The following is a 26,558-nucleotide window of genomic DNA, read 5'->3' on the forward strand; positions in this document are numbered from 1 at the left end:
GGATGAGGAGAAGAGGAGGTACCGTTTAATCCCGAGAACATTTGCCAATTGGTTGCAGGCGTTTGCGATTATGGCAAGTGTCATCGGGGAAAAGCAACCCGAGCATTGCTCGGCTCTTTTCTGTTATCAGGATGCGATTGGAGAAGCTTATAGGGTGTATGGGGGTACAGCGTGGCTGAGGTACGACGAGCAGTTCCATCAGCGGAGGGCAGTGAGACCGGCACTGAGGTGGGACCATAAGGACATCAGCTTATGGATGAGATTGATGACAACGGCGAGGGCCTCTAATCAGTTTTTTCAAGGGGGGACCGGCGGCCCTTCGGCCCAGGGCCAGCCGGTCGGAAACAGGAAAGGGTTGTGCTGGCAATACAACACAGGGAGCTGCAAGTTTGGCGCCACTTGTAAGTATAAACATGAGTGTTCCGGATGCGGGGGATCTCATCCAGGATCTAGATGTTTTAAGCAGGGCAAGGGCCGTCCAGGAGAGGCTGCTAGCAAAAGGGAGGACCTCGGTGAGAGTGGAAAAGATGTGACCGTTTCTAGGTAGGTATCCAGACAAGAAAGCCGCCCAATTGTTGGACGAGGGTTTTTCGGTGGGCTTTAGGATCCCATGCACATTGATATCTATCCCCCTGGTGTCGCCCAATTTACGGTCTGCAATGCAACATCCAGAAGTAGTTACGGACAAACTGAGGAAGGAAGTTGCATTGGGACGCATGGGCGGTCCATTCCCAGAGGCGCCATTTAAGGATTTGGTGGTTTCGCCTCTGGGGGTGGTACCAAAAAAGGAACCGGGAAAATTTAGGCTCATTCATCACCTATCTTTCCCAAAAGGGGGGTCGGTTAATGATGCCATAGATCAAGTTGTGTGTTCAGTGACTTACACTTCATTCGATGCGGCAGTGGGATGGGTTCGGCGCTATGGGAAGGGAGCCTTGATGGCAAAAGCGGATGTGGAATCCGCTTTTAGGCTGTTGCCAGTACACCCCGAGAGTTTTCGGCTACTGGGGTGTCATTGGGATAATTAATTTTATGTGGACCAATGCCTACCCATGTGTTGCTCGATATCGTGCGTGATATTTGAGCAATTCAGCTCATTTGTGGAATGGGTGGTACGGGAGGTGTCGGGGGTGAATTCTATAATTCATTACCTCGATGATTTTTTTCTGTATGGGTCCGGCTTCCTCGCTAATCTGCGCTGTGCTCCTAGCCACACTGGAACACATTGCGGATAAATTTGGCATTCCATTGGCTGCCGATAAAACGGAGGGACCTTGCACGGTCATCACGTTTTTGGGCATTGTCCTGGATTCGGACGCGATGGAATGCAGGCTGCCGGACGATAAATTGGAGGACCTTAAGAGGGAAATAGTGGTGCTTTTGGGATTGCGTAAAGTGCAGCTGCGGACGCTGCAATCGGTACTGGGCAAGCTTAATTTTGCATGCCGCATTTTACCAATGGGGAGGGTGTTCAGTCGCTGGCTGGCGGCCAGCACTAGTGGAATCAAATCGCCTAGACATTTTGTGCGTTTAAGTGCTACGCACAGGGCAGATTTGAGGGTGTGGCGTTCATTTTTGGAGTCTTTTAATGGTAGGGCGTTTTGGATGTCAGGTCCAGTCAGCAATTTTGACTTGGAGCTATTCACAGACGCAGCGGGTTCCACAGGTTTTGGGGCATTTTTTCAGGGTCAGTGGAGCGCAGGGCCTTGGCCTCAGGCATGGGTGGAGGCAGGATTCACGAAGAACCTAGTGCTGCTGGAGTTATTTCCGGTAGTGCTGGCGGTAGAACTGTGGGGTGCATCATTCAGGGATCTGAAGGTGCGATTCCATGGTGACAACATGGGGGTGGTGCAGGTAATTAATAGGAGTACGGCGTCATCACCGCCAGTGATTAGGATGTTGCGGCATCTAGTCTTACGCTGTCTGCAACTAAATATATTCGTTCATGCTGTCCATTTACCGGGAGTTGAAAATGTTATCGCTGATGCGTTGTCTCGCTTCCAGTGGGACAGGTTCCGAGAGTTGGCGCCGGATGCGGAACAACAAGGGGTACCTTGTCCCGAATGGCTGTGGGAGATAGCGTTGGCATCATAGCAGGATGGATTAGGAAGTCGGTGAGTAGGGTTACATGGGCAGCGTACACAAAGGTATGGAATGAGTGGATTGAGTTCGCAGAAGGATTGGGGGAGGACCCAGCCGGTCAGGACGTGCGATTGCTGTTACTGTACTATATTGCTAGGAAAATGGAGGAAGGTTTGTCCGTATCAATGGTTAATAAGAAGGTAGCTGGCTTAGCATTTCTTTTTAAATTACAAGATAGGCCAGATTTTACAAAGGATTTTTAGGTACGGCAGGCAATGAAGGGTTATAGGAAGTCGATGGTTCGACGGGATTCTAGGAGGCCTGTGACGTTTGAAATCCTGCAGGGTGTTGTAACTCAGTTGTTGTATGTGTGTACGTCCAGTTATGAAGTGGTGTTGTTTACGGCGGCTTTTTTATTGGCGTTTTTTGGGGCGTTTCGGATAGGGGAACTGGTCAGCCCTTCGAAGAAAATACAAGGGAGATTGATGTTTCAGGAGATGTCGTGGGGTGAAGAGGGTTTGAAGTTGTGGTTACGGAAATCAAAGACTGATCAAATGGGTAGAGGGAGAAGGGTTGAAGTATATCCAATTGTGGGATCACAATTATGCCCGGTAAAAGCGGTTGGGGAATTTTTGAGGGTTCGTCCAGCGGTACTGGGTCCCTTGTTGCTGCATAAGGAGGGTGATTTCCTGTCTAGATTTCAGTTTGTCACGGTTTTTAATAAATGTCTTAGGGGGTTGGGGCTGGAAGAGAAGGATTTCTCGTCCCACTCCTTCAGGATTGGGGCCGCTACGGAGGCAGCCAGAAATGGTATGGATGTGGAAGCAGTTAAGCGAATTGGGAGGTGAGAATCTAATAGGTTCCGATCTTACGTGCGTCCCCATATGGTGGTAAACTTGTAGGAGGGTATACGGGCTTACGGTGTTAGAACTGGGGGGTGGTAAGTGAATGTTTATTAAACCAGGGCTTAAAGTATGGTGTTTTTTCCTTTGTGTTCTTCTATTTTCAGACGCAGTGACGGGGATGGTATGGATTATGGGCCATTCCTATGTGTCCTGGGGGGCACGGAGAGGTGACGCCCGCAAGGAGGGTAGGCAATTGGGTTTTAGTAAGCGGGAAGCCTGTATCAAGTGGTTGGGGATCCCAGGTATGCTGTGGGGTAGACTGGTGTCGGAAGTGCATCGCTATGCACAAAGAGATAGGCCTCCGGACGTATTAGTCATCCATGTAGGAGGCAACGATTTGGGCGTAAGAGCCATGGTGGATGTCACGCGTGACATCAAGCTTGATGTCTGGCGGTTAAAGGAAGCCTTCCCTAACATGATCATAGTCTGGTCTGACATGGTAGCTAGGAAGTCATGGAGAATGGCCAGGTCGGTGGAGGGGGTGAATAGGGCCCGTAAAAAAATAAACAGGGCAGTGAGTAAGTTCGTAGTAAATAATGGGGGTTTGGCGGTGAGGCACTGTGAGTTGGAGTTTGAGACATGGAGGTATTTGAGAGCTGATGGGGTTCATTTAAATGAGGTTGGTATAGATTTGTGGGCATTAGGACTACAAGACGGCATACAGAGGGCACTTCGGGTGTGGAGGGGCACCCATGAGTAAGGTGTTATTCCTGGGTGCTGTGGCGGGCGTTGGTCTGTGCAAAAGAAGGAAAATGACAAAAGTAAGAGTTGGTTTGGGAGATAAAGTTGATATGGGTCCTTATGCTGGTTCCCGGTTAACGGAGGTTAGCCGGGAAGTGATAATGGGGCACTGCGGTCATTGGTTAGTCTCTGTGCCAGCTTGTCGGCTTGAGGCCTATGGTATAAATTTGGTGGGGCCGCAGTGCAAGTGGGTTATGGACATGTTCGATTATTAAGAGATTGCGCAGACCAACGCTTGAGATATTTAATGGTGGTATAACAGATGTTGTTTTTTTTGCAGTTAATGTTGATATGTTTATTTTTCTAATTAAAAGTTTTATTTGTTAAATAAATTAGGCCGCTAAGGCCTTTTATTACTCCAATCTTGGTGTGGTCTTAGTTATTGGGGTAATGGTTTAATAATAAAGGGGTTAAAGGGTATGGTTAAGCACATCTGTTATCCAACAGTCATGGGTTTCCATATACCACATATACTGGTGTTCCCTTACTTCACAACCCTCCTCAACGCTGATGGCAGATATGAAGGTCTAGAACAGGGGTAGGCAACCCCCGGCACGGGTGCTGCAAGCGGCACGCAAAGCCTCTTTTGCCGGCACTCAACTCCCTCCCCATCAGCAGCGCAGTGCAGGGAAGTGTCAGTGAGACACCAATGCATTCTGGGAACTTTGTTGAAATTATTCCTGAACCTTTGCGTCAGTTACTACTGAACCCCTGCACTCTGTGTCCCTTTAAGCCACAGCCAGTATTCAGCGCAATGATAATCACGCCCAACTTTTCCTGTGGCACAGAGCGCCACACTTTTTCTCAGCTGCGGGGGCCCAACTTATGATTCTGCACACAGGCCCACTGCTTTCAGAAAATGCACCTGACCTGAGCTCATCATTGCTCATCCATTCCATATGCTTGTATGTGACATCACATAGAAGCACGTGGGCTGGATGCAAGAGGTGGATCAGCAGGATGAGTGTGCCAGGACAGGTAGATGTGTCTCATCTCTGCTTCCTTTAACCACTCTGCATATCACACATATCATAGATGAGAAGAGGGTACAGCAGTGGAGCAGATGAGCAGGAGGGTACAGCGGTGGGTAAAATGAGCAGGAGGGTACATCAGTGGGGAAAATGAGCAGGGGGGTTCAGAGGTGGGACAGAAGAGCAGGAGGGTATAGCGATGTGGTAGATGTGCAGGGAGGTACAGTGGTAGAAGAGATAAGAAGGGGGTTCAGCAGTGGGACAGAAGAACAGGGAGGTACAGTGATGGGCCAGATGAGCAGGGGGGTTCTGTGTTGGGGTAGATGATCAGGGGGGTTCTGTGTTGGGCCAGAAGAGCAGGAGGGTTCAGTGTTGGGCCAGATGAGCAGGAGGGTTCAGTGTTGGGCCAGAAAAGATGGGGGTAGGAGCAGTGGGGCAGGTGTGAAAGGAGGTGTATTGGTGGGGCAGATGTGCAGTGGGTTACAGTGGTGGGGCAGATAAGCAGGGGAGTACAGTGGTGAAGGTGCAGGAATTGGGGTTGATCTGAGGTGTGAGAGTGCAGGATGTTAATTTCTCACTACTAAAGTAGTTTACAGCATTTACTTTATAAAAAATGCTTTTCGTGATTGAGAGTGTAAAGTTTACATTTTTTTGTTATAAAATCAGCACGCTCAATTTCTTTGAAAACATTTTTCGGCACACAGTGCTCAAAAGGATGCCTACCCCTGGTCTAGAAAGTCAGGACTTCCAGGGAGATGAAACGCAAGAAAAACTGGAAATTCATTTGTTTGTTGCATTTTCTTTCTTTTAATTATTAAAATCAGTTCATCCAGAATTGCTGGGTTATTAAACACAATTGTCCACAGAGGCTTAAAAATATAATTTGAGTGCCTCAGCCTATAGTCCTAAAATGAGGATTTTGTTTTTTTTTTTTATTTGTGAGGACATACAATGATCAAATTGCCTGGTTGTCATGCTGCTCTTCAGCTATTTCTGTAGACCTGGAAAAAAATATTTATGCCAGAGGATTAGCCTTACACCTAAGCAATTAGTATTTTCATACAAAAGTCAGCAGTCCAGCTATTTCTGCAAAGATTAGTTTTGCTATAAAGTAGATTGACCACAGACATGTTTAGTAGCTACTGAATTGTGGCTAATGTGGTAAATTTGTTATCTGCCACAGAGCCGGTGTAATTCAGGCTTCTGGTTTTAACCACTTGACGTCCGCGCTATAGCCAAATGACGGCCACAGCGTGGACCTGAATTTCCGGGAGACCGTCATATGACGTCCTCCCCTTTGCACCCCCTGCAGGGCACGCACGGTGATCACCGAGTCACTGAGACTCGGGTGATCACAGATCCGAGTAAGGGGCCAATCCCGGCCCCTTACCACGTAATCAGCTGTCAGCCAATGACAGCTGATCACGTGATGTAAACAAAAAGCTCAGTAATCTTTTTTGAGAAAAAAAAGCTGATCACCGGCTTATGTGCAAGGGACATCAGTCCCTAAGAGGAAGGAGGCACATCTGCCTCATCTGTGCCCACAATTACCGCCCACCAGTGCCCCCTATCAATGCCCATGAGTGCCACCTATCAATGCCCACCAGTGGTGCCAATCAGTACCTCATCAGTGCCACCTAGCAGTGCTGCCTATCAGTGTAACCTACCAGTGCCGATCAGTACCCATTATTGACACCCATCAGTGCACATTATTGCCACCCATCAGTGCCATGCCCATCACTGCCAGCTATCAGTGCCACCTATTAGTGCCACTTCTCAGTGCCCACCAGTGCCACCTATCAATGCCCTTCAGTGCCACCTCTCAGTGTCACCTCTCAGTGCACCCCAGTGCCGCCTATCAGTGCCGCCTTATCAGTGCCCATCAATGCAGCCCATCATTGCAGCCCATCAGTGCAGCCTATCGGTGCCCATCAGTTCAGCCTCATCAGCGTACATCAATGAAGAAGAAAAATTACCTGTTTGCAAAATTTTACAACAAAATATAAAAAAATATAATTAAAAAAAAAAAACAAAAAAAAAAAAAAAAACGGTCTTTTTAAATTTTTTTAACAAAAAATAAAAACCGCAGAGGTGATCAAATACCACCAAAAGAAAGCTCTATTTGTGGGAACAAAATGAAAAAAATTTCATTTGGGTACAGTGTTGTATGACCGCGCAATTGTCATTCAAAGTGCATCAGTGCTGAAAGCTGAAAATTGGTCTGGGCAGGAGGGGGGTTTAAGTGCCCAGTAAGCAAGTGGTTAAAGGAATGAGGTGGGAACCTTATACTTATGGCCCCAATTGGATCACATGTTACGGTGCATTGAATTTAGGCAGCTCATTCACATAGAATGTGCCTTGTAAACGCAGCGTTTTACCACATTGTGGCAACACAATAACCATTTATTAAAATCTTCCTGTCTTGGCCTGCACATGTGTGCACCACACTCCTCCATTAAGTGTATTGAGAGTGCTGGATTGGGGGAAAGGTGGGTATAAGTGGGAGCGGAGGTTAAAAAAAATAAGTAACTATGCCAGACGTGCACATTTTAAGCTGGAAGGCAAGACATTCCTTCAGAAATGAAACCAACAGTACCTAAAAATATCAGATTATATTAGCCTAATTTGGTCAATCGTGGCAAGAATGGGTTATAATCATTACTTATTTGGGTGCCTGCAGCTATCCCCTAGGCCAGTGATGGCGATCCTTGGCACCCCCAGATGTTTTGGAACTACATTTCCCATTATGCTCATGCACTCTGCAGTGTAGTTAAGCATCATGGGAAATGTAGTTCCAAAACATCTGGGGTGCCAAGGCTCGCCACCACTGCCCTAGGCAATTGTTTTTTTGGAGAATAGACAGTTTTCTGGGCTGGATCACCATTGTTTTCCACGAGACATAGGTATAGCAGCCACACCTGGACAATAACCTTGCTCGGGTATCAAATACGTGAAACGAATTAAGAAAGCTCCAGATATTATTATTATTATACAGGATTTATATAGCGCCAACAGTTTACGCAGCGCTTTACAATTTGAGGGAAGACAATACAAATACAATACACTTTAAATACAGTAGGAATTAGAGGGCCCTGCTCCTTAGCTTACAATCTAAGAGGTGAGGTCAAGATATACAGAGGTAATAACAGTGGGGGGTGTGCTGATGGAGAAAATAAATGTACAGTTGTTAGGTGGGGGCCAGATAAGCTTCTCTGAAGGGAGGGAGAGGTTGAAAAATGTGAGTTAAGCCTCATACACATGATCAGACTTCAAACAAACTTTTCCGTGGATTTCTGTCCAAAGGGCGTTGGCCGTGAACTTGGTATGCATACACACGGCAGGTATGCATACACACTTTTTCAGCCAATTTTCACCAAATCACATAGTTTTTCAGCTCTTTACCACCACCCTTTGGTCAACTTCTGTATTGTTGTCTGATCTTTTGCATTGGTTCTGAGCATAGTTGTTTGTACTTTGGACTAAAGTCCTATGGACTTGTGTACACATGATAGGATTTTGCGCCATAGGACTTTTGTTGTCGGAAAGTTTGTTTGCACAGCCAACATTTGTCTGATGAAAACGGAAAAAATTTGTCCGATGGAGCGTACACACGGTCGGATGTTGCCTTAAAACAGGTAATTTGCATGTTTGTTGTCAAAAAGTCTGATTGTGTGTATGGGCTTTTAGAGAGTGTAGAAGAGTCAGAGAGTGAGCATAGCATTTGCGAGGGAGCAGGATCCAGGGGGCAGGTGGTTATATAGGTGTTAGATAAAAGTTTAGCAACCTTGTTAATACTAGCACGGTTGAATTAGGGAAGTAATGATTGGATCTGTGGACATGGGGTGTTGAGTGGGGGAGGTTTCTGCGCATTGGAGATCTCCTCAAGAATTGTATCAATCTTATTTTTTGAAGTGATTGGAGATCTCCTGGGCAGTGAGTGAATTAGAGGGTGGAGGCAGTGGAGGACAGAGTAGCGTGTTAAAGGTTGAGAAGAGTTGACGGGAACTGGATGAGGTGGTGTTAATGAGTGTGATAATATAGGTCTGTTTGGCAGTGTGGAGGCAGGAATATAATTTTAGGAGGGCAGATTTATATTGGTTAAAGTCTTCCTGGAACTTAGTCTTATGCCACAGATGCTCAAGAGCGCGGCTACATTTTCTGAGACTTCTGGTGTCGTCTGTTTGCCAGGGTTGTAGTGGTCGGGGCCTGATTCTGTGTGTAGTGAGGGGGCAAGCTTCAGTTTGTTATAAAGTGATATAAAGACTGCTTGCTACTAACCTTTGCTGAATAAATCGGTTACACCTGATATACACAGGCAGGTTTTATCGCTCAACTCAGCAGGCTGGATAAAAAAAAACGGAAAAAAAAAAAACACTGAGGCGCTCACAAGAAAATCACTGTACTAACTTGTGATGTTAGGACAGCGATCTCCCAGCTAAGCTATTGTGTTCTGACAGGAGGAAGGACCCCCCCCCCGCCAGAACACAACAATCAGCATTGAGCTGATGCTGGTTTTCCAGCATGCCAGTTAGACTGAAGACAGACATTAGGTCAGCTCTTTCGGACAGGCTGCTATACACACTGGCCAAATGTCGACCGGTTTCTGTTGAACTGGCTGATATTTGGCCAGTGTGTACCAGCCTTAATGCTAAAAGCCAGCCTATGCAGTTCCTCCCTACCCTTACTAATAAATTACTACAGCATTTATGAAACCAAAACAAACTGATTTCCCCATCCACACATTCTAGTTTGATGGGGGAATCATGCTACTGTATTATGGCAGTGGAACTCCTCTGCTGCCAGAATACAGTAGATGACACTACAGCCAATTGGCTGCAAGTGCTGATCAAGCAAAAATATACCAACAGTCCCGTTCACTAGATCAACTCCTCTTAAATGGGAACAGCCATACATGGATCAAAATTCAGTTGGTTCCTGCTAATCCATGTATGGCCATCATACGTCTTGTCGGGTGGGCCGGGCTACCCTAGGCTTCTTAGATCTCGTGAGCTCCGATGAGATTTCCAGTGAGATATCCTTCCACCTCCTAGGAGTTTTGCATATTCTCATGAGATATGCCAACTCCTCCAGTTGAATGTAACATTAAACCTAAAAAAATACGTCAAGGGAAGAGTGCTGCCCCTTGTCAGCAGAGAACTCACCACCACAGATGCTGGAGACCTTGAAGTCCCTGGAGACTAATCAGCACCGAAATATTGACAATAAATGTGTTATGTTTTGTAAAACCTTCTAGTATCTGAAAAAAGATCCCAACACTCACCTGTTATGTTTGAAAATACAAATACAAAGATGAGCTAATTTTGTTTCTAGAAAAAAATATGTGCACATATAACAAGACAACCCGAGTGTCTTGAGTGTTCCAACTATTGATTAATATCTACCAAAAATAAAGTGGGGTTCAGGCATGATCTTTATTTCTGGTATGGTAATTTTTCATCTTATATTTACAAAAAAAAAAAAAAAATGCCATAGCTGCTAGCACTTTACTCTGCCCGTCCTGCAGTCATGGACATGAAAGGCATTAGGGTAACTCCAGCCAGCCAGAGATCCTCAGCCTCGGTAGCAATGTGGTTTCTAGACGATTCAGTATGCAAGAAGAACAGATGCGGCGGAGACAACATCCACCTCCCTTCATAGGAAACCACTGCCTGAACATACTCAGAAAAACTTTACTTATAGTCCTCAAGTTAAAATGTTTCAGGATGAGTCACCAGCAGACTGGGTTTGTATTATAAAATACCCATATAATTAAAACAAAATGTATTTACAATAAAAGGAGTCCATGTACTTTTATAATGACAGTCCCGGGGAAGTCAGGAGATGGTAGGGAGAAGGACAGTGCAGTGCTAGTCTCAGAGAAGCAGGCAAATCCTTTTCTTCTTTTTCATCTTCTGTTCTTTTTTCATGCCATTTAGTGCAATGAGCGTGGCTTCTCTGAACACATTATCTACATTCTCCTGAAATTTGGCCGAACATTCCAGGTATTCCTCAGCTTGAATGTTTTTGCAAGTAGCTTCACCCTTTAAAGAAGAAGCATGTTATTATAGACAAACTGATGACTGAACAACAATAAACTGTGGATAAACTGGATCAAAAGCAACACTGTTCCCTACTGAAATTACCCCAATGTTATGTGACTATCAGTATCATTGTATTGGCCAAATGTTGTGGCCCCCTCTGTTGTTCATGCATTCTTGCTTTAAGTGAAAAAAAAAAAAAAAAAGATTACCCAGCACTTGCAGTTTACAGCTTTCAGTGATGCTGGTTCCTGCGCTCTCAGTGCAGCTTCCCTGAACTTCCAGTCCTTTACAGAAAAGTGTAGAGCAGGGGGAGCACCTTGCCATTTTACAATATGGGGCTGTGTGTTTTTTTTTTTTTTTTTATGAAAGGTGTTTATTTATCAGTTTTGCAATTAAACATAACAATCGCAGGGTAGTAAAGTAAATACATGAAAAGAAAAGAAAAAAAGGAAGGGGGGGGGGGGGTGTTTAACAGGGGACCAATTACACATGCCTCTAACAAATATATCTGGGGGCCTTAGCGACCCAATAAAATCAGCGATGTGGCTTAGTAGGCTCATATACTATCCCAGAGCCCTGGGAAAACATCCCCCCCCCGGCCGGGGTGGGCATTAGGGAGTTAGAAAGCAGTAGAAGGTACACCTAACTATACAAAAGCAGTCACACACCCATTCATTTGGGGCTGTGTGTTTTAATTGATGCATAGTGTAGGGCAGGGGTAGGCAACCTGGGGCCCTCCAGCTGTTGCATCATGCCTTTGGGAGTAATTGTAACTGCCAGCCTTGCAATGGCTCATGGGAAATGTAGTTCCACAAACAGCTCATCTCTGCATGCAAGGGTGACTCCATAGAATGCTGCAAGAGAAAGGAGCCACCCTGAAACAGGAGACCTCGGGCAGCGATCATGGCACCAGCTTAAACTGGAACATAGCCAAAGATTAAAGAAGATTGAAGCTGTAAACCTATAGAGGCATTAAACTCAAAAGCATAAATTGTAATATATTGCAGCTTATCAATCATTAGATGTAGGGATGCACCGATACCGATACTAGTATCGGTGCCGATACCAAGAATTCGCACGAGTATCAGTACTCGTGAAAATGCTCCGATGCCTAATCTGATACCTGTTTTATCGGACCAGGCATTCTCAAGCTCAGCAGGGGGTTGGGCATCCTCATCCTGATCGGTGCCTCGGTGGGGGCAGTTAAAAATCTCCCAGTATAGCTTTTCTGACAGCCGCTTCTCCTCCTCTCCCTCTGGCAGCTGTCAGGTGCTTTATTAAAAGTTATACAGGGAGATCAATGCTTTTAAATCCCTCACCGCCGCACCGATAACCCCCGACTGTGTCGTCCTCCAGGTCTTTGTCCCTCTCTCCGGCTCCCCGGGTCCTTCTCCTTTGCTCCCTGGCCCCCCATTTCCTCCTCCCTCTCTGCTCCCCGGGTCCTCCTCCGGTCCCCCCCTGTACTGGATCTGTCAGGATGGAGAGCGGAGGAAGGAGCTTTACCGTCATTTACCGGCTCCTTCTTTTTCTGAATGAACAGAGTCAGTGATCACTGACTCTGTTCATTCATAACTGAGCATCGTAATCTGTGTTTACGATGTCTCCGTTTATGAATGGAGAGGAGCCTCTGTGTCCTCTCCATTCATTTTCAGTGCAGCTGAGGCTGAAGAGAAAGGGACTGGGGAATGTGTGACCTTAGTCCCTTTCCCTGTTTCAAAGGGGAGATGTCAGTGGTCTGTTTAGACCCCTGATATCTCACCAAAGCCCCCCCCCCCCCCCCCCCCAAAGAACTAATTGTAATAAATATTTAAAAGGTGACATTGTAAATATAATAAATAAAAAAAAAAACAAAAAAAACACTGCCACAGTCCACACCTCATCAGTGCCACCTATCAGTGCTGCATGCCACTGTCATACAACAATAAAAAAAAGTATTGGTATCAATGAGTACTTGAAAAAGGTATCGGTACTTGTACTCGGTCTTAAAAAAGTAAAAACGGTGCAACCCTAATTAGCTGTGATGGCTCCATTAGTTTTCTTTTAGGCTTTTTTCCCCCTCTATTTTCACCTGGTGATCTGACCAGTAACACACCTTCTGTATTAGAGTGCACCCACTCTGGATAAAGGAGCACAGGGGCGCCTATGGGCATCAGTATTGCGAGTCTGGGAGGAGGGGAGTGGTTGATGTATTAGCAGATTTAAATACACTAACAATTGAAGTCAAACTCCAGCTAATACTTTATACGCAGTTACGGCAAACCGTTTTTTTTCTTTTGGGATAAAGGCTTTACATAAAGAAAAACTGATCACTGTAAGCATCTCTGCTAGTGGTAAATGGTGTGTCTCATCTCTAACCACTGCATTTTGCTGGAGAGCTTGTTCTTTTGAAAACAGACTTACTGGCTGGATCACCAGATGAAAACAGAAGAAAGAAAGCCTTAAAAACAAAAACTGATGCAGCCACCACATCTAAGAAATGTTAGGCTGCAATATAACAAATGTTTGTTTTTGGGTTTAATACCACTTTAAATGATCAAATCACCTCCCGAATGTGTCTAAAATAAAACCGAGGGTTTAATATCACTTTAATATGAAAAACATAAATCCCTGGTGCAGCCGGTTCTTTTCCAAAAGTCACATAACTAGTTAAATGGAGATGGCCTGTGTGTGCTCAAGTGATTATAGTACAGCATAAATACACACGTGCTGTATCTGGAAAATCCAGCTTCTGGTGAATCAGTGTTGTGGTATTGCCCACCAAAAAAGAAAAATAAACACTTCAAGCAGCTTTGTGAAACATACAATAAATATTCCAGGTCACTCAATATTCCTTGGAGCACAGAGAGTATGGCACAGCTGTGACTCTGCAGGGAAAGGCCAAATTCCGATCCATGGGTGGCAGGCCAAGTCTGATCCTTAGATCAACTTCTGTGGAACGGACAAGCTTGAAAACTTTTGCTCAGTGGCTGATCCAATTGGCTACAGCTGCTGATCAATGTATTTTGACAGTGAAGACTAGCAGGGGGAATTCCTCCATCAACCTGTAGGAATCAGTTTGTACATGAACTCAATTGGCTGAACAGGAAAAAAAAAAAAAAAGTACAGGAGGGTCTGAAGTCTACTGGAATAATGTTCAATGGTCAGAGTACAGGAGGCTCTATAGTCAACTAAAATAATGATGTTCTATGGTCTGAATACAGGGGGCTCTGAAATCAACTGGAAAAATGTCAAAACATGGAATTTGGTCTGATGAATACAAAGCTCAGTTTTGGTCTCACCAGACCACAAAACATAAGCCAAAGCAATACGCATAATCATAAATACACAAAACCTAAATGTGAAGCATGGTGGTGTCTGCATTACTTTATGGGGATGCTTCTATGCAGTAAGCCTTAGATGGTTTGTTAAGGTCGAAAAACAGGAAAACCTGGTTAAAAACCTGATGCAGTTTGCAAGAAACCCGAGACTAGAGAGAAGAGTTGTCTTTTAGCAAGGCAATGGCCTGAAGCATAAAACCAAAATGACACAGGAAAGCATAAAAACAACAGTGTTCATGTCCTGGAACGGCACAGTCAAAGTCTAGATCTCCATTCAATAAAGGGTTTCTGCAGCAGTTCACTTGCCATCCCGATAAAACTTGAAAGAACTGCAGCACTTCTGCAAAGAGTAGCAGGGAAAGATTTCTCTCCAGATATGCAAATATGAAAAAGACCTGAAGCTATTCAGCTACTAAATATTACTTGAATGGGAGTTTTGTGTTCCTTAAAGCAGGGGTAGGCAACCTCTATGAAGGCAACCAGATTTTTCCCTTCTGCTTTCTCCAGAAGGCCCACTGCTCTCACATTAAGTCTGAGTCTGTTTTCCATATCTTCTATGCGAGCGGTATTGCCTGCAGTGTGAGATTGCACATGGTGTAGTTCTCTTTGCAATGGCGCCACTTCATCCTCCACATTGCTCATTCTCCCCTCCAGGGCTGCTGTACAATCACGCAGCTTCTGCAAGTCATGCCTAACCAATTTAACCTCCAGCTTAACCCCCTTAATCTTGGACGTCAATGCTGTGATTGCAGTATTGCAGGAAGTTTCTCGGACGTCAATGCTGTGATTGCAGTATTGCAGGAAGTGATAGCAGCCATGATATCCCTAAGTGTAGGTTCAGGGGCAGTCTCTGCATGAGAGGCAGACATTATGTCTGCAGGGATAGGAGCCTGCATATTCACTGTGTCCCAAGCTGTTACAACTGCAGGATCTTTAGTCCAGACAGACTCCGGATACTCCACACCATCTAGCTCAGTCTGTTCCTGGATCAGGGAAGCAGCCATAGGGAGAGTGTCCTTACGTGATGGCTTTGCAAACAACTTCATGGCAGCTTCTTTAGCAGAGTGCATGGAGCAGGCGCCATCTTGTCCCACATGGTCCGCCGCTGTCAGTGAGTCTTTACCCCGTTTTGCCATGATTTTAGCTGGTATATGTGCACCAGAGAGTGGCGTAAGATACAGGGAGTTCACCCAGCCACAAATGAGCCCTTGGATCGGTCTGAGGATCGCTCTGTCAGGAGATATAGTCGGATGTTCGGCGGAGCTAGAGCTCTGTGCATCCTACTCCATCAGCTGAAAGCCATGCCCCCCCCAGGGGTAGGCAACCTGGGGCCGTCCAGCTGTTGCAGAACTACAAGTCCCATCATGCGACCATCTTGAATGGCCTCAAGCCTACTTTTCTGTGGTCCTTCAGCGGCACTCCTGGCTCCTCCTCTTCTCGAGTGCCCCGGAGAAGAACTCTCCCTCGGGGCACCCGTGCGGGCACGCTCCTGTGTCCTACTGCTCGGTTCTGTCCCCCGACTCCTGCGTCACTGGATTTGATTGACAGCAGCGGGAGTCAATGGCTACGCTGCTATCAATCTATCCAATCAGGACCCGAGACACCGGCTGGAGCGGGTGTGCTTTTCTCCGGCGCAGGAACAATCGGGCTCAGGTAAGTAAAAGGGAGGCTCTGGAGGGCTGGTGCACTACAAGAGGTTTTTCACCTCAATGCATAGAATGAGGTGAAAAACAGCAAGGGTTTACAATACCTTTAATTGTAATTACTAGAAATCTCTTTTGCACTTACTATAAATCACTTTTTGAAAGCACATCGAACTGATGTGCAGTACAGCCTCAACTTTCCATATTTTTTTTGTATTCCATAAATTTATTAATTTCCTGTATTTCTGTGCAGCTGGATACCCAGCATGCACCTCACAATCGAGGCCGTCCTTCCTGACAGATTGCCATAGCAATGTCGGAGTCGGCAGAAGTTCCGCCCTATTGCTATAGCAACCTGTCAATCAGAGGAGAGGAAGGTAATAGAAGTCGGATCTCCCGTTTGCATCATTTCCTCTCTGCAAATAACGTCAGATTCTCCAGTAGGCGATTCGCAAGGACTCCTGGGATACATGACACTGCTATCCCAGAAATCCTTGCAAATCACCTAATCACCCGGGGACGGGCGGAAATAAAGGAGAAATACCACAGAAAAAAAAGGTACTTCTAATTAGAAAAAAAAAAGAAAGTTCTGAAAATGGGTGGAACTCCGCTTTAATTGAACTATCTAAAATTTGGATTGAGTATACAGATCAGGCCTAATTAGATTACAGATAGTGTAATAGATAGTTTTTTGACACTGCTCAAAAAAATTAAAGGAACACTTTGAAAACACATCAGATCTCCATGGGGAAAAATATCATGCAGGATATCTATACAGATATGGACTGGGTAATGTGTTAGCAACAAAAGGATGCTACATTGTTTGATGGAAATGAAAAGCATCAACCTAGAGAGGGCTGAACTTAAAGACCCCCCGAAAATCAAAGTGAAAAAATGATGCAGCAGGCTTGGCCATTTTTGCTGAAATTTCGTTGCAGCAACCTAAAATGGTACTCAGTAGTTTGTATGGCCCCCCCGTGCTTGTATGTATGCCTGATGACATCGGGGCATGCTCCTAATGAGACATTGGATGGTGTCCTGGGGTATTTCCTCCAAGATCTGGACCAGGGCATCACTGAGCTCCTGAAAAGCCTGAGGGGCAACCTGGCGGTGTCGGATGGAACGAAACATAAATGTCCCAGAGGTGTTCTATTGCATTTAGGTCAGGGGAGCTTGGGGGCCATTCATGGTATCAATTCCTTCGTCCTCCGGGAACTGGCTGCATACTCTCGTCATGTGAGGCCGGGCATTGTCGTGCACCAGGAGGAACCCAGGACCCACTGCACCAGCGTAGAGTCTGACAATGGGTCTAAGGATTTCATCCCGATACCTAATGGCAGTCAGGGTGCCATTGTCTAGCCTGTAGAGGTCTAGCCTGTGGTGGGTCAGTGATGGTCTGGGGAGGCATGGATATGCCTCCCCAGACCATCACTGACCCACCACCAAACTGGTCATGCTAAACGATGTTACAGGCAGCATAACGTTCTCCACGTCTTCTCAAGACCCTTACACATTTGTCACAGGGTGAACCTGCTCTCACCAGTGGTGGACCTGTCAATTTTGAGGTTTAATGGCAAATGCCAATTAAGCTCCACAGTGCTAGGCAGTGAGCACAGGGCCCACTAGAGGACATCTGGCCCTCAGGCCACCCTTATGAAGTTTGGTCACAGACATTCATACCAGTGGCCTGCTGGAGGTGATTTTGTAGGGATCTGGCAGTGCCCATCCTGTTCCTCCTTGCATAAAGGAGCAGATACCAGTCCTGCTGATGGGTTAAGGACCTTCTATGGCCCTGTCCAGCTCTCCTAGAGTAACTGCCTGTCTCCTGGAATCTCCTCCATGCTCTTGAGACTGTGCTGGGAGACAACAAACCTTCTGTCAATGGCACGTATTGATGGAAAAGTTGGATTGCCTGTGCAACCTCTATAGGGTCAAGGACACTGACCCTAGTCAAATGCAAAACTAGTGAAAAACAGTCAGAAAAAAGAGTAAGGAAAAAAGAAAAAAAAAAAAAGGTCAGTGGCCTCCACCTGTAAAGCCATTCCTGCTTTGGAGGTCCTCTCATTGGTGCCTATCTAGTAGGGGTGTTGAAAATGATCGGCGCATCGATGCATCGGGATTATACCCTTCCCGAATCGGCATCGATGCGGTAACCCGGCATAATCGATTATGCCTGACGTCATTCCGGCTCCTCCCCCCCCCCCTCGCACAGCAGTGTCTTTGCTGGAATGAAAACCCGCCGATCGGCTGGCTGTGCCTGGTGCTGCTCCCTCCTGAACGGACAATGTAATCTCAGAGTGCTGCCCCCACCCATGCTCTCCCCCTACTTTGGGATCTGCATCTCTGGACAGTGACACCGATCATCTCCCTGATGGGCGGGCGCTGAGACTGCACGGAGCTGGGACACACAGGGATCACTGCAGCTGTGTTAACAGTCGTCGGATGAGGCAGGCATAGGGTAGGCTTCAGGAAACGAGCTGTGAGGAGAGGAGGGGGGTTGGTAGGAGTGCTCCGGAGGTGAGAGCCTGTCATGCTTGATATATGTGAGGGGCGAGTGCATAGAAGTGGCACGTCCCCCCCTACCTGCTGCAACTATCCAGTGTGTGTGTACTGTATACCTAACACATTGGGGGCTGCACAAACTTTTATTGTCGAATTTCTTACTGTGATTTCCCTATCATCTCTCCCCTCTGGAACCATCTACTGATCTGCAAGCAGTATATTTCTTGCTAATTGGAATGTCTTCCATTTTTATTTTTGCAGTAATGTTGACCTGTTTACTATCCAAGTTGCTGCCAAAAGACTCAATGGATTTGTTAAAGTGATACTAAAAGGGTATTATTTTTTCTTTAAAATAAAAGATATCATACTTACCTGCTGATCTCCTGTATTATGTCTGCAGTCTCTGATCATCTCCTGTACTATATCTGCAGTCTCTGACCTTCTCCTATATTATGTCTGCAGTCTCTGATCATCTCCTGTATCATGTCTGCAGTCTCTGATCATCTCCTGTATCATGTCTGCAGTCTCTGATCATCTCCTGTATCATGTCTGCAGTCTCTGATCATCTCCTGTATCATGTCTGCAGTCTCTGATCATCTCCTGTATCATGTCTGCAGTCTCTGACCATCCCCTGTACTATGTCTGCAGTCTCTGACCATCTCCTGTATAATGTCTGCAGTCTCTGACCATCTCCTGTATCATGTCTGCAGTCTCTGAACATCTCCTGTACTATGTCTGCAGTCTCTGACCATCTCTTGTATCATGTCTGCAGTCTCTGATCATCTCCTGTACTATGTCTGCAGTCTCTGACCATCTTCTGTATCATGTCTGCAGTCTCTGACCATCTCCTGTATCATGTCTGCAGTCTCTGAACATCTCCTGTACTATGTCTGCAGTCTCTGACCATCTCTTGTATCATGTCTGCAGTCTCTGATCATCTCCTGTACTATGTCTGCAGTCTCTGACCATCCCCTGTACTATGTCTGCAGTCTCTGACCATCCCCTGTACTATGACTGCATTCTCTGACCATCTCCTGTACTATGTCTGCATTCTCTGACCATCTCCTGTACTATGTCTGCAGTCTCTGATCATCTCCTGTACCATGTCTGCAGTCTCTGACCATCTCCTGTTATCATGTCTGCAGTCTCTGACCATCTCCTGTATCATGTCCACAGTCTCTGACCATCTCCTGTAGTATGTCTGTAGTCTCTGACCATCTCCTGTAGTATGTACGCAATCCGCAGTCTGACCATCTCCTGTAGTATGTCCGTAGTCTCTCTGACCATCTCCTGTAGCATGTCCGCAGTCTCTGACTATCTCCAGCTGGTCAGAGACTGCAGACATGATACAGGAGATGGTCAGAGACTGCAGACATGATACAGGAGATGGTCAGAGACTGCAGACATGATACAGGAGATGGTCAGAGACTGCAGACATGATACAGGAGATGGTCAGAGACTGCAGACATGATACAGGAGATGGTCAGAGACTGCAGACATGATACAGGAGATGGTCAGAGACTGCAGACATGATACAGGAGATGGTCAGAGACTGCAGACATGGTACAGGAGATGATCAGAGACTGCAGACAATGTCTGCAGTCTCTGACCATCTCTTGCAGTAGGTCTGCAGTCTCTGACCATCTCTTGTACCATGTCTGCAGTCTCTGACCATCTCCCCTAGTATTTTGGGGAGAGCCTGGAGCTCCTTTAAGTTGTTGTCTGCTGTGTTTAGACTTTGCTACATGCAGGGAGTGTTGTCTTTTTTTTAAAGAACAGATCGAATAAAAAAAAAAATGGAGTTCTCCTGACAGCTTGAATTTTTTTGATGAAAACCATGCGCACTTGCGCTGTAATCGTGATGCATCGTGATGCATCGCGGAATCAAATCGAAGACATGATAATCGTAATCGAATCGAATGGAAAGAAACTGAAACTGATTGACAACCCCCTCTGCTACCTAACTGACCAGATCAATATCCTAGGAGTTTAACTAACTTGATGCTATACTCTGATTAAAAAGTGTTACTTTAATTATTTTGAGCAGTGTATATAGTAATAGGCATTTGACCTTGCTGTAGCAGGGGGTTTCTGTGTTCTCTAGTTGAGAGGAAGTTGCTGCAGCCTCTGGGTTTTTGCTGGCTGTATATTAAAAACAGTTTTGTTCCCAAAGAACAGCCCTTAGAGGCTCTTGCCAAAACGATTAGGATTGTTAAGTATTAACCACTTCCGGACTGGCTCACAACGATATACGTCGGCACTTTGAAGAGGGATATCGTTGTTATGGCAGCAGCTAGCTGCCATAATCCCGGTATCCTCTTCTTCAGTGAGCGGTCTGGTTTCAGACAAAAGTGGTCTCAGCGGTGGATTTGCTGCGAGATCACTTATCGGCGGCGGGAGAGGGGCCCCCCTCCCGCCGCTCTCTGGTGCACTCGCCGCTTACCGGAGCCATCAGTAGTGGCTGACGCGATCGGATCCTTCTCCCTGTTAGGTATGGAGGAGACATGTGAGGGGAAGATAGCCCCCACCGTCTCCATACCATTGCAGGGTGGAAACGACGTCAAAACTTCACTTCTGCCCATAACTCTTAAAAAGGGACTTTTTTTTCAAAATGACAACATTTTTTTTTTCTTTATTGCATTTTAGTGTAAATATGAGAACTGAGGTCTTTTTTTAACGCGCCCGTCCCACCGAGCTTGTGTGCAGAAGCGAACGCGTATCTGAGTAGCGCAAGCATATGAAAACGGTGTTCAAACCACACATGTGAGGTATCACTGCGATCGTTAGAGCGAGAGCACTAATTATAGCCCCAGACCTCCTCTGTAACTCAAAACATGCAACCTGTAGAATTTTTAAACTTCGCCTATGGAGATTTTTTAAGGGTAAAAGTTTGTTGCCACTCCACGAGTGGGCGCAATTTTGAAGCACAACATGTTGGGTATCAATTTACTCGATGTAACATTATCTTTTACAATTTAAAAAAAAATTGGGCTAACTTTACTGCAATGCAAAAAAGTCTCTTTTTTCCAAAAAATGTGCGCTTGTAAGACTGCTGCGCAAATATGGTGTGACAAAGTATTGCAACAACTGCCATTTTATTCTCTAGGGTGTTAGAAAAAAAATATATAATGTTTGGGGGTTCTAAGTAATTGTCTATCAAAAAAAACATTTTAACTTGTAAACACCAAATCTCAGAAAGAGGCTTGGTCCCTGAAGTGGTTAAGAAGGTTACTGTCAAAGGTAAAACAAAGCCATGCTGTGACTGTCAGCTATGTCATTGCTTACTCAACTATCATCTATCTTCCGAGACTTCAAATTGCCTCACACTTTTCTAGCACTTCTGCTTCTCTTAATGTATACTTCCTTTCCATGTAACTTTTCAATTATATTCTTTACGTTTTACAAGACAATTATACAAAGTAGAAGCAACTTTGCAATGAAAAGTTCTCTTGAACGATCCATCTATAAGTGTTACCTGTGAGACAAGCACTCAAAACATCTACAAGAGACCTATATAAAATGGCCAATCTGCAGTCTGTAAGGTACTATGTTTTAGACCATGCAGATATTATCTTTTTAAAAGCCACAAGCATGCATACAAATTAAAAAGCACAAGCAGGAGACAAGTCTTTAAATTCAGTTTAACTTGTAAATAAACCGGCAGTGAATCATGTATCTAGCAATCCGGTAAAGCAAAAAACACAATAAAACATATCTCCCTTTGTTTAGAAGAATGCTTTTATTTGCTTACAACTCCCATAATCTATGAGTGCTTTATAAGAGTCAGGATTAAAGGTATTAAAATAGATGCAAGTGCAAAGTACCAAAAGGGTCCGCACAATGCCTAAAACAAAAACGTTAAAAAGACATGTATACCCAAACAATGAACTTCTATCCCCTCTTTCAGTCTGTTACAGATACTAAAAACCATGCCTGCGATTCTGCCAGAAATCCAGTTATCTCCTAACTTCCTGTAGTAAAACAGCAATACATCACTGAATGTCAAAGCAGCCCTGTTCCTTGGACTACAGGACAGCTCTCCCCTAAGTTATGAAGATGAAGAGAGGGGTGGGTGACTTGATCGCTTTTTCATTGATACAGCACAGCGAGTAAGCAATGTCATCCTAGGACAAGAAGTTTTACTGGCAGATCACCAGATGAAAGTAAATGAAAAACAAGGCTGTAAAATAAATAAATAAATAATGCAGCCACCAAACCTAAGAAATGGTGAAATGCAATATAATACATGGTTGTCCTTGGGTTTAGATTTACTATAAGCTTGTTATGCACTGCTTACAGACAGGGCTGCTGTTAGAAATCAAGGGGCCCCATACAGCCTGACAGGGCCCCCTTCCCCTGCCCGAAAGTGACTGACGACACAGATGTATCAGTCCCTTTCAGCTGCACAGATGAATGAATAGGAAGCGCTCCAAGGCTTTCTGCTCATTCACAAACTGAAGCATATTAAACACTATTTACAATGCTTCACTGATGAAGGGACACAAGAGTTATTGGTAATGATCGCTCACTGTGTTAATTCAGGAAAGAACAGGGCCAGTAAATAGCATATCCCTTCCCTCGCTCTCTATCTTGAAACATCACCCTGTGCCCGCAGAAGCTGCCGATGGGAGAGGAGGGACGCTGGCAGTGATGTGGGGAAAAGGGGCACAAAGGGGGGCCCAGAGAGCAGATAGAAGGAGCGCATGTGCTAGAACCAGTCACCCTGCGGTGCAGCCGGAGGTGGGAAAGAAGAGAAGGAGCTGGCAGCGCTGCAGGGGGAGACAGAAGAGAATCAATGTTTGCAATAAGACAGTACAGCCAGACCTCCTGCTCCACAGGTGCACGGGGCCCCCACTTGAACTGATGGGGCCTGGGCACAGTAAAGGAGGGCTAGCTGTACTGCCTTATTAGCAGCCCTGCCTACAGATACTAAATTAATTAGGTTATTGGTTAAACTAGATGGACTTGTGTCTTTTTTCAACTAAGTATGTAACTATGACAGTCCCCACTAACTAATGTCTATGGGTTACGTATGAATGGAATGGGTTATTTAGGTAGGCCCTTGGACTACATGCTGGCTAAAATAAAATACAGTGGAAAATGACCAGAGACAAATCAGACTGTAATGTGTGGTCACCTTCAGCTATCCCTTTAAAGAAAATGAGCATGGCACACCTAGGGATATTATGAAATATGGCTGTAAGTCTTGGTTTTCTGGGAAAGGTCGGCATCCAAGTCCACTTACTACAATTATTTTAAGTAATACGGAGACCTTAAATTTGAACTTGAGTAAAAGCAAAATGCACAGTTAAAATATACATTTGTGATATGCCTCCAAAGGATCTTTCCTCTCCCCTAAAGCATACTGCACTGTGCAGGGCAAAAAAACAAACCAAAAAAAACCCCAGCTTCTTCAGAGTGTGGACACTTCCTGCCCTATGGGTGCTGCTGTGCAGGGGCGGACATTAAAGTCAGACTCAGGTATAGATGCTAAAAACACAGCAAACATTTTGAACATATAACCATATCGACTGGTGTTTTTATATTTCACGGGAATTCAGAATTTATCTCTTACTCTCTGAATTTAAAAAGACAAGTGTTCAAGCTGAACTTCGGGGAAAAAGTATTTTTGTACATTTGCACAGCAAAAAAAAAAAAAAAAAGGTGACTCGAAGGATGTGTGCCCCATCTCTGGCTGCTGGTGCTTGTTAACATCTCTTTTTTTTTTTTTTATTCAGCTCAGTCTCCCATTTGCACCAAATGCCCAGCTGCAGTTCCAAAGTACAAATATTACAGAGGGTCATTATTTTCTCAAAATGCAAGACCTTCTGTGAATGAAGGGGGTGCAGATAAACTTCACAATCTCCTCTCCTCCAATCACAGAATGCCTTCCATTCTCTGAAAAGGATGCCAGGCTTTTCTCAATGGAGGACTTTCTGAACAAGCGACCCACTGTGACCAACATACTGTAGTGGAAACTATAAGTCTCAGCAGCAGAAAGATATTGTAGGAGAATTAACAAACGCTGCAGCCAGTGATGGAGTACACGTCATTAGAATACGGTAACTTATTTTTACTGTGCAAATACAGGAAAATCATTTTTGGCCATATATATATTACACAGCATCATTTTGAGCAAACATGCACATTGCACATGTAGGGCAAAACAGGTACACTTTAATGCCCCTCTTCCCAGCAGCATACATTTACTTTTTCTTTGCACCCTGGCACTTTGTTCAGCAACTGGAACTGGTGCACAAGCTAGGAGTCTTTTCAGTTGAAGTTTACACCGGGGCTGAGGGCCATCTCCCCACCCCACCTGTGACAGCTCTGAGCAATAAGTATAGGTCACATGCTGCTCGATACCCAAAGTACCAGGCATTTTCTTTGTCCCAGGAACTGAATGGAGCAGCAAGGAAACAGAGAGGTGAGCATGTACTGCACACAGAGCGAGAGAGACCATAGAGAAAATCTGTTGCTTTTTCCTGTATGGTCAATGCACAGGTTTGCTTTAACACCTCTGCTGCTGCCACCATAGCTATTTTGGAAACGTGACAACATAATTCAGGAGACCGGATCTCTGAGAAACAAAGGGTTTGATGATGACCCATAATGTAACCTCTGCACTCTGTTGAAGCATGTTTTGGGGTTTTTAGTGCATCTTCATGTATTATATGTGCATTTTATTGTGTGTACTCTTATAAAAAAAAAAAAAAAGCGAAAAAGGGCTAAATTATGCTGTGAACCTGCCTCTGGTTAAGCACAACATTCAAAAGGGTATGAAAACCCAAAATTTACTTTTGAGTGTGCTTGGCCTCATGCCTCATTTTGTTCATTTTTCTTAAGCAAATAATTTTTATGTGACTCTTTTGCAAGGTTTCTTACCAAGAGATCCTCCCATAAGGTTGGGTTCATACTGGTACGACCCAACAGTCATACAACTGTGAATCCAACTTTGCCCTGTGACTTGAGGTCCGACTTCCATCTAACTTCAATGAACGGGATCCGACTTTTATCCCAACAATACCAGGCCCTTTATATCTGGTATCAATCTTGAGGGGAAACTCCACACCAAAAAAAAAAAAAGGCAAAAAAGGCATAAAATTTCTCCTCCAAGACCATACCAGACTCTTAGGTCTGGTAGGGATTTTAAGGGGAACGGTGTGGGGTCCCCACAAAATCCATACTAGACCCTTATCCGAGCATGCAGCCCGGCAGATCAGGGAAGGGGGTGGGGACCCCCCTCCTGGACCATACCAGGCCCCATGCCCTCAATATGGGGGGGGTGGGTGCTTTGTGGCGGGGGGGCCCAGCGTGCCCCCACCCCAAAGCACTTTGTCCCCATGTTGCCTGGCCAGTGATTGTCAAGAGTCTGAGGGCAGGGGGGCTTATCGGAATCTGAGAGCCCCCTTTAACAAGGGGGCCCCCAGATCCTGGACCCCCACTCTATGTGACCAAGTATGGGGTACATTGTACCCCTACCCATTCACCCAAGAAAATTGTGAGAAATAAAAACGGTACACAGGTTTTTGACAAAAGTAATTAAAGCAGCACCGGCATCTCTTTTCCTTCCGATTTCGATGCTGAGGTCTTCTTCCGCTGATGGTTCTCCTCTCTCCACTGTCTTCTCCCTCTGTTTTTCCTCCAATCTTCTCCCGATGTTCACTCCCACTGTAATGCTAGGTCCATCAGAGCCTCCAGATTACATCACCGGGCGAGGGGGTGCTTACTCGTCCCCACCCCCTTTCCTGACCTGCCGGGCTGCGTGCTTAGATGAGAGCCGATATGGATTTTGGGGGGGGACCCCATGCAGTTTTTTGGCGTGGGGGGGGTCCCCTTAAAATCCATACCAGACCCTTCTATGGTTTTGGAGGGGGAACTCTATGCCTTTTTTTTTGGCGTGGGGTTCCCCTTCAAGATCATCACAGCACAAGTCGCATGCCAATGCTGGAACAGCTAAGATGATGATCCGACTTCAATAATATTCAATGGGCTGAAGTAGGATCAAAGTCAGACCAAAGTAGTGTAGGCACCTTTTTCTAAGTCGGGCCAACTTGTTTTGAGAACCATTGATTTATACACATCATGCGACATGTGCATGTGCACCCAATGTCGGAGCATGTGTCGTACCAGAGTGAACCCAGCCTAAACAGCACTTTGGTTTTTCAGGCTGACAGCAATAAGCCACTTCCTTGCAATGTTAGCCTGACGTGTACAAGCCTTCAGGTCTATCAGTTCTAGGCAGCCCAATTGCCAAGTAAAGAGACTCAAATCTTTGACAGTTATTTGGTACAATAATTGAAATATATACTGCTGTACTATATACTGAAATATATACTAGTGATAGAATATTGCT

The 26,558-nt window shown here is 45.3% G+C and overlaps 1 protein-coding gene across 1 annotated transcript in view; it reads right to left on the minus strand.

Annotated features, from left to right (window-relative positions):
- Positions 1-7,677: 7,677 nt before the first annotated feature.
- RHOF (ras homolog family member F, filopodia associated) overlaps positions 7,678-26,558 on the minus strand; it is a 106,590-nt gene continuing 87,709 nt past the window's right edge. Inside the window, exon 5 of the mRNA XM_073626732.1 lies at positions 7,678-10,740. Within this exon, the coding sequence (XP_073482833.1) occupies positions 10,573-10,740 (168 nt within the window). The 3' untranslated portion in view covers positions 7,678-10,572. The remainder of the gene's footprint in view (positions 10,741-26,558) is intronic.

The sequence above is a fragment of the Aquarana catesbeiana genome, linkage group LG01 (genome assembly GCF_042186555.1).
Source record: "Aquarana catesbeiana isolate 2022-GZ linkage group LG01, ASM4218655v1, whole genome shotgun sequence".
Classification (NCBI taxonomy): domain Eukaryota; kingdom Metazoa; phylum Chordata; class Amphibia; order Anura; family Ranidae; genus Aquarana; species Aquarana catesbeiana.